The sequence below is a fragment of the Mustelus asterias genome, chromosome 9, assembly GCF_964213995.1.
Source record: "Mustelus asterias chromosome 9, sMusAst1.hap1.1, whole genome shotgun sequence".
Taxonomy (NCBI): domain Eukaryota; kingdom Metazoa; phylum Chordata; class Chondrichthyes; order Carcharhiniformes; family Triakidae; genus Mustelus; species Mustelus asterias.
Genome location: NC_135809.1, coordinates 34,431,570 through 34,445,926, shown reverse-complemented (window position 1 = coordinate 34,445,926; position 14,357 = coordinate 34,431,570). Strand labels below are relative to the sequence as shown.

Here is a 14,357-nt window from a genome sequence, read left to right as displayed (position 1 = left end):
GCTAATCCATCTAACCTACACATCTTTGGACTGTGAGCAAAATGGAGCACCTGGAGAAAACCCACACAGTCACAGGGAGAATGTGTAAACTCCACACGTCATCCAAGGCTAGAATTAAACCCAGGTCCCTGAGAGGCAGGATTGCCAACCACTGTGCCACCCTGCCACCCCTCACTCATCATTATATCCAACTAACTTCTGGGCACTGTTGGAACTTGTTACTACTTGTCTCATAAAAGGATAACTTGCCAGTTTATAAATTTTAAGTGGGATTGGCTGGGTTATAGTGATAGTGATGAGTCAACTTTTATATTTCAGTGGTCTGAAGTTTTATTTACTGCTTCAGGAAAATGGGGTATTGCAGTAAGTTTTTATCTTAATTGGAATGCGTAAATGGCAGAGAGAAAGCATTATAAGTATTTTTGAAACAGATTTGCTAAAATGATTATTTCTGGATGTGTGTACATCCAAACTAGGATTGAGCTAATCTAAATATTATAAACTGTAATGCAGCCCTACAGAGAGTATTCAATGGGGCTGCAGCTAAATGCAAATGATGTAGGTAGCACTTGTTTATGGTTTATTTTTCTAAGAGGTAGCAAATTGCAATGTATGTAGCGCAGATATCGCAGTTTTAGATTTTTGAAAAAATTTAAGACAGCATAATTGCTTTATGGTGTGAGAATTTATTCACTGCAGCAAGTTATCTGACGTATGAAACTTGGTCCAATAGAGTGCTGAGGTCAAATTGTTAGGTTGCTGCTTTGTTACGTGCAAGTGTGTGAGATCCTGGAACTCGGTCGTGGGTTGAGAAATGGTCCTGTGGGACTCTGCGCATTCAAGGCTGCGAAGGCTAGAGCTGAATTTTAAAATGCAATTGCATAGTTGGAGGTTTGGTTCTAACTATTTGTTCAGGAAGTCTTTATGATGAAATTAGATTCATCTGATTTAAAATCACAAGTTGTACAAAGAACAAAGAACAATACAGCACAGGAACAGGCCCTTCGGCCCTCCAAGCCCGTGCCGCTCCCCGGTCCAGGATTGAATCCTGAATCCAGGATCCCCGCCCAATTTTCCAGCCTATCTACATACCAATATCCTATCCACCGAGCTGTCCCTCACAGCTACGATGCTTTGTTCATTACAACCTATTAACTTACCCCCACCCCCCCATTCCAGACCATGTGATCTCCAGGCTATAATTAATCTCTCAGCTTCTTTAAATGAAACTAAAGTCTATTAAGAATTCCTTTTTCAGAATGAGGGCTCAGTGAGATGTAATCTATGCTTTCCTGCTTGGAATGAACCTTGATATTTGAAGAGGACCCACTAATGTTAGTTTGTACTGACCGATCGCAAACAGTCGTCTGTAGAACTAAATAGATTTAAGAATTTTCATGGAGAATGTATGTGATTCGTTAAGGAAGCAGGCCAAACTATTTATTCTTCCAAGAGGTTGGTGCCCTATCGGCAAATTTCTTGTTTGTTGTGCCAGTTTTTTTTGGATGTGTGACAATTACTTGAATCAAACACCCGAATACGATGCCTCATGTCTTTAAATTTGACATGATTGACACTCCCGTGACCAAAGGCAGCTGAGAAACACCCAGTTTTTCATTATCATTTTGCACTCCAGAGTAGGGAGCTGAAATTCCATGTTGGTTAGAGCTCAAAGGACTCCTGGTGGTATTTCGGATATTAACGAAGGTTTGGTTCACAATATACTTGTGACCGTAAAGTATTAAATTGCAATCTCAGTTGATTTAGTGGCAGTCTGGATTATGTGCCTTAATCTGCAATGGGATTTGAATCCACAATCTTCTGGCCTAGTGTTAAGACTGCGACCAACTGATCCAAGTTCATATAACTAGAGGAAAGAAGACATAATGATTAGATTATGTCACACTTGGGTTTTAAAACTCTTAACTATTCAAAGGATATTAGCTCTTGATGTTGGGGTAATATATTGGAATGAACGGCAAACTGGAAACAGAGTTGGGCGAAATGGTCATTTTTAGGTAGGCAAAAATGCAACTAGTATGGTGCCACAAGGATCAGTGCTAGGACCTCAACTCTTCACGATCTATGTTAATGACTTCAATGAAGAACCAAGTATATTGTAGCCAGGTTTGATGATGATACTAAAGGCATTTCACTGGAACCAGCCAGACTGCTCACCACAAGGAGACAGGCAACCAATTCCTACAATCAAAGGCCTATTATTTTACCATGCCGGCAGCATTCTACTGACAATAGACAACTTTCCGCCATGTGAGGAAGGAGACCGCCTTCCAGCAGCAGCCTGGAGGGTAAGGCTTCACGGGCCAAAGAAGGGGTGGCAGGCGGGAAGGCAGTACCTGTGGTCTCAGCAAACTGTCGAAGGGGTTTCCCTTCAGCCCAGTGAATATTAAAAGAAATGTTTCACTTAACCGGTCTATGATTTCTGTGACACTGCTAAGGTTTCTGGCCCTAGAGCCAGCCCTGAATTCTTATTCGAAGGCAGAGTGGGTCCCACTGCCATCAATCTGGGCTCAGGACTCACTTTTCATCATGACATGATTCTGGTTGTATCACAGCTTGGTATGGCTCCTGCTCTGTCCACGCTCGCAAAAAAACTACAAAGGGCCGTGAACAAAGCCTTGTCCGTCACGCAAACCAGTCTCCTATCCCCATGTACCCTGGACATACTCTGTTCCATCTTCTTCCATTGGGAAAAAGATACAAAAATCTGAGGACACGTACCAACCGTCTCAAGAACAGCTTCTTGGAACATAGAACATTACAGCGCAGTACAGGCCCTTTGGCCCTCGATGTTGCACCAACCAGTGAAACCAATCTAAAGCCCATCTAACCTACACTATTCCAATATCATCCATATATTTAGCCAATGACCATTTAAATGCTCTTAATGTTGGCGAGTCCACTACTGCTGCAGGCAGGGCATTCCACACCCTTACTACTCTCTGAATGAAGAACCTACCTCTGACATCTATCCTATATCTATCACCCCTCAATTTAAAGCTATGTCCCCTCATGCTAGCTATCACCATCCGAGGAAAAAGGCTCTCACTATCCACCCTGTCTAATCCTCTAATCATCTTGTATGCCTCTATTAAGTCACCTCTTAGCCTCCTCTCTAACGAAAACAACCTCAAGTCCCTCAGCCTTTCCTCATAAGACCTTCCCACCATACCAGGCAACATCCTGGTAAATCTCCTCTGCACCCTTTCCAATGCTTCCACATCCTTCCTATAATGCGGCGACCAGAATTGTACGCAATACTCCAAGTGCGGCCGCACCAGAGTTTTGTACAGCTGCAACATGACCTCCTGGCTCTGAAACTCAATCCCTCTACCAATAAAAGCTAACACTCTGTACGCCGCCTTAACAACCCTATCAACGTGGGTGCCAACTTTCAGGGATCTATGCTCATGCACACCGAGATATCTCTGTTCATCCACACTACCAAGTATCTTACCATTATTCCAGTACTCTGTAATCCTGTTACTCCTTCCAAAGTGAATCACCTCACTTTTCTGCATTGAACTCCATTTGCCACCTCTGCAACCCCTCTGCTGCCACCAGATTTTTGAAAGGATCTACCTCGTATTATGTTGATCTTTCTTTCCTCCTTAACTATGACTGTAACTACATTCTGCACTCTCTCCTTTCCTTCTCTATGTATGGTATGCTTTATCATGCAAGAAACAATACTTTTCACTACGTGACAAATCAAATCATAACATTTTAAACAAGGTACCAATCGCCATCAATTGTGACGATGCTGGAAAAAAACAAAAGTTATTAATATAGGAACTTGACATTTAATTTCATTATTTGCTCCATGATATAGTGAACAAAAATATGACTTAAGTGGTCCAGTAATAACTCTCCTAGTAGGTAGGGGCACCCACCCTCAAGGGAAACTGACCAGCAGGTCTTGTCTATTAGCCAAGTCTACAGTTAGGGCAGAACAATTGATTTCAACATCCCTGGGGATAAGGAGGATTAAAGATTAGTATGATTTTCAGCTTCTGATTTCTCCTGGAATGTGAGTGTTTGGTGCTGATAGAATCAGCTTCAATTTTGATGCCCTCTTTGGCTGCTTAGCCTGCCATCGCTTGCTGTCTAATCATAGAGATGGAGAAGAACCACTTAACTGAGGTGCTAATCTTGTTAAACAGTGACTTGTGGCAGGGCGAAATGCAGAATTGGTGCAGATATATTGTAAAGTATCAGTGTCTGCAGGTACTGCAAAAATGGCACACCCCAATCTATAGAGTTTTCTGTCAGTCTTAAATATTAAACCTACAATCATTTAGATGTTTAATCACTGGCGTGAGCGTAGCAGCCAAACCGTAGCCAGAGAGACAATTCTCTTGGGATTGAATTCTCAGTCTTGGAAGGATTGGTTGAGATGCTTCCAATAGAAGGCAAAACATATCATGGTCTGTAGTTGAGTTAACTTGGTTTTGCTATGATGGAGAACTATGGAGGTGCTATTTCCAAGGGCTGAAATGGTTGCTACGAGAGGACACAGGTTTAAGGTGCTGGGGGGTAGGTACAGGGGGGATGTCAGGGGTAAGTTTTTCACTCAGAGGGTGGTGGGTGAGTGGAATCGGCTGACGTCGGTGGTGGTGGAGGCAAACTCGCTGGGGTCTTTTAAGAGACTTCTGGATGAGTACATGGGATTTAATGGGATTGAGGGCTATAGATAGGCCTAGAGGTGGGGATGTGATCGGCGCAACTTGTGGGCCGAAGGGCCTGTTTGTGCTGTGGCTTTCTATGTTCTATGTTAACCATAATGTCCCATTCTATCATTCAAGGCTGAATTTGTTTGGCCCTGTGGTGTTGGACTTGGTGGGGGAGGGTGGGTTAGGCTGGAAAAATTAGGAGGAATTGATTTTGGATAGCTCACTAATTCATTCCCTGCCAATGAGGAATTTTTCCAGGGTGCATTGGGAAATAGAGTAGCAGCTTGCTCCATGGGCCCAGGTCGCCAATTAGCATTGTTAAAGCTCGAATTAGGTGCATTCCTGCGACCTTGCTGGCATTTTAACAGCAAGCTAAAGTCGCTCCCTGCCTGTGCAAAGAGCTGACTGCTTCAGCTGTGTTGCATTTCCGCCCACTGTTTTTGAGAGCGCCTCCATGTTGAGGCACCTTCGCACCACCATCAGCAGCTTCCACCTCTCCCAGTGGGTTGCCAAAGCTCCAGAACTGCCAGTCCTCTGAACGGACCTGCAGATTTTAGAGGCCATGAGGAAAGCAAGGCCGGAAGCGGCCTATTAGGAGCCAACTTCCCAGAAGATTGCACAGCTTGTCTCCCTGTCTTTGGTCTCAACATTTGGGGTCCCAAAACTTGCAGAAAAATCCAGCCCATAATTTCTAAAGCACCCTCTATACTCTTTTTAATCAAACACTTTACAAAGTGATGGCAAGTTTCTACAATTCAAAAGTTTAGATATGGACATTGCAAATTTCATTTAGGGGATAGAAGCAGAAGTAATCCAATTCCTTTTTCGTCTCTTGCTTTTAATGCCCTGTGTATTTAGGCTCAGTTAGCTAGCTGGAAAATTATATCATAGAAACCCTACAGTGCAGAAGGAGGCCATTCGGCCCATCGAGTCTGCACCGACCACAATCCCACCCAAGCCCCACCCCCACATATTTACCCGCTAATCCCTCTAACCTGTGCATCCCAGGACTCTAAGGGGCAATTTTTAACTTGGCCAATCAACCTAACCCGCACATCTTTGGACTGTGGGAGGAAACCGGAGCACCCGGAGGAAACCCACGCAGACACGAGGAGAATGTGCAAACTCCACACAGACAGTGACCCAAGCCGGGAATCGAACCCGGGACCCTGGAGCTGTGAAGCAGCAGTGCTAACCACTGTGCTACCGTGCCGCCCATATGCTGAAACTCTGATTTTAATTACAAACATGCACAGGCTTTCATTCAATGCTTTGTGGCAACGCCATCTTTCATAACCGGGAATGAACAGGGCCACGGTGCGCTGGTTCAGCCAACCTTTCAAAGCAACATTCTGTATCTCAGTGCAAACCGTTAGGCGGGACGTGTTCGGGATATTTTCTAAGGCTCAGTAATTTTTAATTGTTTTTTTGTATAACTGTGTCCTACCGCTTCTCTGAAGCAAATGCATTTCATGCCAGTTGAAAGCAGAAAGAATACACACTTGTGAGATATCACCCAAGACTCCATTCAGCATTCCAGAACTTGCAGAAGAATGTAAAATATACAGTCGCTAATTCAGAAATATATAACGCCACCGATGAATCCCTATTTGTAATTTGCTGTGTGGTGTGAAGTAACTAATCAACAGCTGTTGCGTTGCAGATGTTTGAGTGGTTTATGTGGAAATTATGAAAGGCTGCATTGAAAACCCCTCCACAGATTAACTGCCTATGGAATTACCCCACGTAGAAAGCCTACAGTGTGCATTCAGTTTTGGAATAAATATTTTTAAAACATTCAGGTGCCTTGCATAGTGTATTGAATGGAAAAGATAAAATTGCTCTGCATTTTATATTCTATCTTCACAAATATCAATGTGCATATTTGGGATTCTTGAATGTTACCAAAAAGAGGAGCATGTAACCGAATCTCTTTGTCTTGCACTCAATCAGAACAGTTTATGCATTTATCCTGATGAGTGCAAGCTGAAAAGATTTGGCAATGTGACTTTCTTTTCAGCAATATTCAAGTTCTGTTCTGCCATTATTATCAGAATGAAATATGTGTATTTTGTTTCCAGTGAGGCATATGCTATGGCACTTGTGTACTGTCCTTGTGTATAAATTAGTTAATTACAATATTGAAATAAAGAATCAGAGTGGAGGGTTAGTTAGTAGCATTGTGATTTAGCAGTGGATGTAGCTGAGCTCTCAAAAGATCAACTGTTGATTTTAATGAGGCTTTGTATTTGTTTTTCAATAATTGCAATGCTACCTTTACAATAAAAAAAGCTCCTCTTCAAAAACACTCCAGCTGAAGAATATTCTCTCATCCTTCAAATTGCCTTTGGAAAACATAGCCAATAATTAAACCTCCATGGGACGGCACGGTAGCACATGGTTAGGACTGCTGCCTCACACCTCCAGCGACCTGGGTTCGATTCCCAGCTTGGGTAACTCTGTGGAGTTTGCATGTTCTCCTGGTGTCTACGTGGGTTTCCTCTGGGTGCTCTGGTTTCCCCTCTCGGTCCAAAGATGCACAGGTTAGGTGCATTGGCCATGCTAAATTGCCCCTTAGTGACCCAGAATATGTAAATCGGAGGGATTAGCGGGATAAATATGTGGGGTTACGGAGATGGGGCCTAGATGGGATTGTCTTCAGTGCAGACTCGATGGGCCGAATGGCCTCCTTCTGCACTGTCGGGATTGTATGATTCTTTGTATGATTTTAAAATTAAACTATGATAATGACCATATTTCCTCAACCAAAACTGGAGGGGCTGCAGGCGGGGGAGCACAGCAAAGTAGCCAGGATGGAAAATGTAGGTTAATTAGTGTTATGAAGCAAAAAAGCTTTTAGCGACCTATATTTCAACACTTGCACATATAATCTCCAAATGCAAAATAAATGTTCCTACAATTACCCTGGAATATAGGGATATGTGGTTATCCTGCACTATTGAATAGGATAAACTTCCTTTTTCTTTTACTTTATTGGAGACTGTAATCCATTGTATTGCAGCTGGCCTTTTCACCTCCTAAGCTTAGGAGCATTGCCATTGCTGGCAACTGTTGCCTGGACTGAGATCAACTATGAAACAGAACAGGCATGGAACCTAGGATCTCTTATTCTGTTTGACGTGTGCTGTGCCAATCAGTGCCTTAAGACTTTTTGTACGTTTTGAACTTGAATTTATGTTGTGTTTTTCCTTTCTCTACGTAATTATGTATTTGAATGGTTAACCTTATGAATATATCTGCAAAATAATTTACTAAAATCCAGGCCCCACGGGGGCAATGGGCTGGTGTGCTTTTAAATTTATGTGTATAGGCTAATTTTATCTTTGTGTTCCACAGGACTGTTAAGCGGTCAGACTACAATCAGCAACAACAAACTGGAGAAGCTCGACTCGCAGCAAGTTCTAAAGCTGTGTTTACGATATCAGGATCATCTGCACCAGTGCGCAGAGGCAGTGGCTTTTGATCAAAATGCCCTTGTTAAGCGAATCAAAGAGGTAGGAGGGAGGGAATGAGAATCGGATGAAATAGGAACTACCAAATGAACATCTGTAATTAGCTCTAAGCTAGTTTCCCTGCGTTTTTTATTGTAAATATCAGGACAGAATAATTTTCACTGTTATCGCCTATAAGCTGACCTGGATTTTGTATTCTTTGCTAGTTTCTTAAGTCTTGATACAAGTATGACTGAGTATTCTCGTGCTGAAACACTGATGTATTTTAAGGAGCATTGAAACAAACGGCAAATAGTTAAATATTAGATCTGAAAAAAGGCGCAATAATTGGAAAATTTGTTTTGCAAATTAAATTGTATAAATTACCTTGCTACTTTTTTTTTTGCAACAAGTCAGAACATTAAGCATTAATAATTCAGATATGATAAAGCTATCTCCTCTTGTGTCCTAGTAATATTCCCTGACCTAAATTACAGAACACAACTTCTCCTGAATATGCCTTGGCATGTTTCATGCCAGCAAACGGCAAAGGCTTTCTGTGTTAATAAGTGCTCACCAGGTCTGGCAGCATCTGTGGAGAGAGGAACTGAGTTAATGCTTTGAGTCAAAGAAGAGTCCTATTCATTACCGCTAATGTTTCAAGTCGAATATCACTCCTCTTTGACTTGTAACATTAACTCTCTTTCTCTCTTCACAGATGCTGCCAGAGCTGCTGAGTATTTCTGACACTGTCTATTTTCATTTCGAGTTTCCAACATCTCTTTTTTTTTTTAGCCTTTGTGGGTCAGCTTCCAGGTATAGATAGGTCTTTGACATGACTAGTCCAACTAGTTTAACTGGGGGCTTTATAACCATTTCAAATTGATCTAGATTGCAGAAAAGCCTCCATTCCACCCTTCCTTTCCTCAGGAAACAAGGATGCATTCCATCCAGACTAAGCTCTCCCACATTGAGCACAGCCAAACTTTTAACTACCTCCTCTTTATCTATTTTTATCTTTTCCAATTTTGCTCCTACCTTCTCCTTTACTGCTATGTTGGTCTCTTGTCTAGTGATGACAGACACAAAGCACTAATTTAGTCTCTTTACTTTGACTCGTGCCTCTTCAATTTCATTTGAAATGCTTTAAGCCACAATCTAGATCGGAGTTGAACTCAGAACTCAGAATCCTGAGGATAAAAGGCCAGTACCCTGACCTTCTATGCAAACAAGGGCTTTCTGTACTGACCTTTTGGGTCAGTCCTGACCAACATTTAGCATGAGCTGGCTTGTCAATTTGTTGCTCCTTCTAAAGTCCAGCCACCTGTTCTCTGTTCCCTTTTGAAAGTTCAGCTCACCTCTCCCTCTCCCTTTTTGAACATACCACTGTCCAAACTCTGCTCCCTTTGAAGAACCCTGCTTCACATTCTTTCTGAAAGTTCAGCCCTCTCATCTTTCACATTCTGCTCCTCGTGTGGCAACTGCAAGAAGCAGCATAAAAAGAAGTTATTGAAAAAGATAAAAGGAAGAAGTAAGAAAGAGGACAGAAAGATGAAGCAAAAAATAAAGAGAAGCAAAGTGAGGGGAAACGAAAATGGGAAAGAGGAAAAATCGAAAGGGAAGCGGCAGAGGCAAGAGTCAAAGAAAGGAGACTAAATTAGTGCTTTGTTTCTGTCATCACCTCAAGCGGATGCTGCCAACAGAGCAGTAAAGGAGAAGGTAGGGGCGATATTGGGAAAGAGAAAAATAGATAAAGAGGAGGTAGCTAAAAGTTTGGCTGTGCTCAATGTGGGAGATTTATTTAGTCTGCATGAAATGCATCCTTGTTTCCTGAGGAAAGTAAAGGTGAAATGGAAGCTTTACTGCTATCTACACTTCTTAGATGTAAAAATGGTACCAATGAACAATGGCATTGCCAATGTCATGCCCCATTCAAAAAGAGAGAGGAATAAATCCAGAAACTATGGCCTAATATCGATGGTGTAGATGTTTTTACAGACTATGATCGATGGCAAAATTAATTGAATCTTGAGAAAAATACAGGTTAGTAGATGAAAGCCAGCAGATTTATTAAGGACAGTTCATGTTTGACTGATTTGATTGAGTTCTTTGAAGTAACAAAGTGTTGATGCAGGGTAGTGCAGTTATTGTCTTGTATATGGAATTTCAAAAGGCATTTTATAAAGTAACCCTTGGTAGACTTGTTACCAGAGTTGAAGGGGCAGTGCCTACATGGATATAAAATTGGCCAAAGGCCAGAAAGACAATAGCAGTGAGCCATTGTTTTTCAATGGAGGGAGGTACTCAGTTGTGACCCAGGGGCTGGTGTTGGGCCCACTGCTCTTTTTGATATATTTTAATGGCCTGGACTTGGCTTTACAGGACATATTCTCAGAATTTATAGATGACATGAAACTGAAATTTTGTGAACACTGAGCTGGATTATAACAGACTGCAGGAGGGCATGGTGGATCGGTGAAATCGGAAGACATGTTGGTGAAATGGGCACTTGGTCATTGGACACGGAGACAGACAAGGATATATTGACGTGTCATTTTTGAGTTGGCAAGACTGTAACTAGTTTGGTACCACAACAATCTGTGCCTGGGTTTCAGCTATGTACAAGCTACATCTATAACTTAGATGAGGGGACCAAGTGTAATGTATCCAAGTAAGTGGTGAAGTAAGCTGTAAGGAGGTTGTAAAGAGACTGCTAATGGATTTCAGCAGATTGTAATTGGGCAAGTACATGACAGATGGAGTATATAATGTGGTGAAGTGTGAAGTTATCCATTTAATATGAAAAATATAAAAGCAGAACATTTTGAACTAGGAGAGATTGGGAAATACTGGTAATCAGTAGAACCAGGGGGTGGGGGAGCAGGGCCTGCGAGAGGGGAGGGGGAGCGAGGACTTGCAAGAGAAATGGGTGAACAGGGCATGCGGGGAGGGGGGGAGAAACATAGCCTGCGTGTGCGTCCAACATTCTAGAAGCAGTCTTCCCATTTGAACCAAAGGAGCAGTAACACTCCCCACATTAAAAATGTTAAAAAGATGAGACCCAAGTATGTTTTTTCGTAAGATAACTTTTTAATGATAGTAAACACACATATATATAGGGCGGCACAGTGTTAGCAGCACTGCCGCCTCACAGCACCAGGAACCCGGGTTCAATTCCGGTCTTGGGTGTGTCTGTGTGGAGTTTGCACATTCTCCCTGTGTCTGCATGGGTTTCCTTGGGTGCTCCAGTTTCCTTCCACACTCCAAAGATGGGCAGGTTAGGTTGATTGGCCATGCTAAATTTCCCCTTAGTGTCAGGTGCACTAGCAAGGTGAATACATGGGGTTATGGGGATAGGACCTGGGCGGGATTGTTGTCAGTGCAGGCTAGATGGGCCAAAAGGCCTCATTCTGCACTGTAGGCATTCCATGATTCGATATAAGAAATAAAAAAAGACTTCCATAAATTAGGCTTTTGTGTTTGCACCTATTGCGCAAAAGTCATTTTTTGTGGTTTGACTCTACAGCACAATAATGATGTTTTTCAGGGGTTTGCTCAGCACTCTTGGGAGGTCAAAAGGGTTCCATGGCTGCAACTGTTTGGGAAACCATGCCTTAGATGAAGTGCAACAAAGGTTCATAGACTGATTCCTGGGGTGAGAATATTGTCCTATGAGGAGGGATTTGAGAAGACTAGGTCAGTGATTCCCAACCTCTTCAGTAACACAGCTCACCTCAATGAGTCAAAAAAGTCCACGGCACACCCATTTCTTCAGCTGAATCGATTGCTCATAAATGGCCCACAATGTAGTCACAAACGACAGTGACCAATTACATACAAGGGACGGGGTCACTTGGTATCCCGTTACCATGGAGATTAAATGTTGGCACCTGCTAGATTTTTAGTAGTTTTCACTGGGGGCAGGGTGGGGGCGCGTGGAGTTGGATTAAACTTGTGGATTATATTCTGGCCTCTGGGTCTGCTACATTCCTGCTACCTCCTCTCTTCCACCCACTCTCCTCACTGCCCACTGCCACACTCCTGCTCTGGGTCCACCACACTCCCGGTTCCCCTCCCACTGCATTTAGTGCCACATTGCCAGCTCCCAATCCTGGGATTGTTTTCTTGCTCTTTCTCAGGCTCCTATGGCGTGCGCTGTTTAAAACCTGCTCCAGGCCACGGCACACCTGTAAGCTTCCTGCGGCTTGGGAACCACTGGACTAGGTTTATGTTTCCTGGCATTTAGCCGAATGAGAGATGACCTCTTTGAAACATATATCATTCTTAAGGGCCTTAACAGGGTAGATGCTGTGTGGATGTTACCCGTAGCTACATAGTCTAAAACAATGGATCACAGTCTCGCAATAAGGGGTCAGTCATTTGGGACCAATATGAGAAGACCAGCCACTTCGGACTCAAAATGAGAAATTCTAAAGATTCACAGAGAACTGTGGATGTTCGTTTATTGAATATATTCAAGGTGGAAATTGATAAATTATTAATTACTAAGGGGATCAAGGATATAGGGATGGTGTGGAAAGCTGGAAAGTAAGCCATGATCTTATTGAATGATGGTGAAGGTTGGAGCAACTGTAAGGCCTACTCCTCCAATTTCTTTTCTGTTCTTGGGTTTTTAGAAGAAATTGAGTGATTTAGAAGGCAGATTGAGGAAGTATAGAGGAAACAGTTTTAAAGTGTTTGCAGGAACTGAGGGAGCTGAGGATGTGCATACACAAGTCTTTGAAGGTGCAGGGACAAGTTGAGAAGGCTGGTTGAAAGGCCAACCAATTCTTTTACTTTTAAAAAGAGGCATGTAGTGCAAAAGCAAGGAAATTATGCTCAACCTTCATAAGAGACTGGTTAGGCCCCAGCTAATGAATTGTGTCCAATAATAATAGGATCAGAAAATGCTGCAAAGATTCAGCAGGTCTGGCAGCATCTGTGGGGAGAGAAACGAGAGTTCATGTTTAGAGTCCGTTTAACTCTTCGAGACCTGCTGCTTTGCAGCATTTTTCTGTTTTTATTTCAGATTTTCAGCATTTGCAGTATTTAGCTTTTATTATAGTATTATGTCTAATTCTAGACTTGGAGAGGATAGTAACCCAAGAGAAGGTGCAGGGGGAATAGACTTCAGTTACTTGGACAGGTCAGAGAAACTGGTGCTGTTTCTCCTTAGAGCAGAGAAGTTTGTGGGGGGATTTGATAGTTGTGTTCAAAATCATAAAGGGTTTTTGTAACTGAGGAGAACCTGTTTCCAGTGGCATAAGGGTCAATAAACAGAGGCACAGATTTAAGGGTAATGACGGGGGAAGAACCAGAGGCCCCATGAGGAAAAATGTTTGAGATGAGTTAGGCAGTGCATTCCACATTATAAAAAGATTGGTAGAGGATGATTCAGTAACACCTTTCAGCAGGGAATCAGATATATACCTGAAGAGAAAATAATTGCAGGACTCAAGGCAATGAGCAGGGAAGTGGGACTCGCCAACCAGCTCTTTCAACATGCTGGCATAATAGGCACAGGAACCGAATGCACTACTTTCGTGCCATATGATTCTTTGAAAGTGAGATGCTGGTGGAAGAAGAAATAGTAAGAAAGATGTTGCAGTGATTATAGAGCGGAAAATCCAAGTTAAGAACAGCATGTGAGAAAAGCTACAGATGGAGACCAAGGTACCAATGGAAAAAGAGAACATGCGTGGGTTTCCTCCGGGTGCTCCGGTTTCCTCCCACAGTCCAAAGATGTGCGGGTTAGGTTGATTAGCCAGGTTTTAAAAAATTGCCCCTTCGAGTCCTGAGATGCGTAGGTTAGAGGGATTAGCGGGTAAATATGTGGGGGTAGGGCCTCGGTGGGATTGTGGTCGGTGCAGACTCGATGGGCCGAATGGCCTCCTTCTGCACTGTAGGGTTTCTATGATCTATGATTTCTATGAACCGAGGAAATGAGAACAAAACATTGAACGAAAGAGACCTTTCTTGCAGATTTGCTAAGGGGCTGCGGGATTTTCTTTTGATGGGTGATCAGCCATTGGACTAAGCTTCTTTGGGCTGAGATTAGTTATATTTATTTTACCATTTTTATTTTATGAAACGTGAATGAGCAGTTGAGCAATGACCTCGGGGCAAAATTGTGTCTGCAAATGTAAGTAAATTCAAAAGTTGATTCAGTCTGTTTTTGCCAGTTAGGAAATTGAGTTTCATTTTGAGTGAT

General features: G+C 42.6%; 1 protein-coding gene across 2 annotated transcripts in view; it reads left to right on the top strand.

Moving 5' to 3' along the window:
• Positions 1 to 14,357, top strand: part of borcs5 (BLOC-1 related complex subunit 5) — an 80,160-nt gene that overhangs the window by 43,132 nt on the left and 22,671 nt on the right. For both annotated transcript variants that reach the window (XM_078219939.1, XM_078219940.1), the window contains one exon: positions 8,052 to 8,209. In XM_078219939.1, the coding sequence (XP_078076065.1) occupies positions 8,052 to 8,209 (158 nt within the window). The remainder of the gene's footprint in view (positions 1 to 8,051; positions 8,210 to 14,357) is intronic.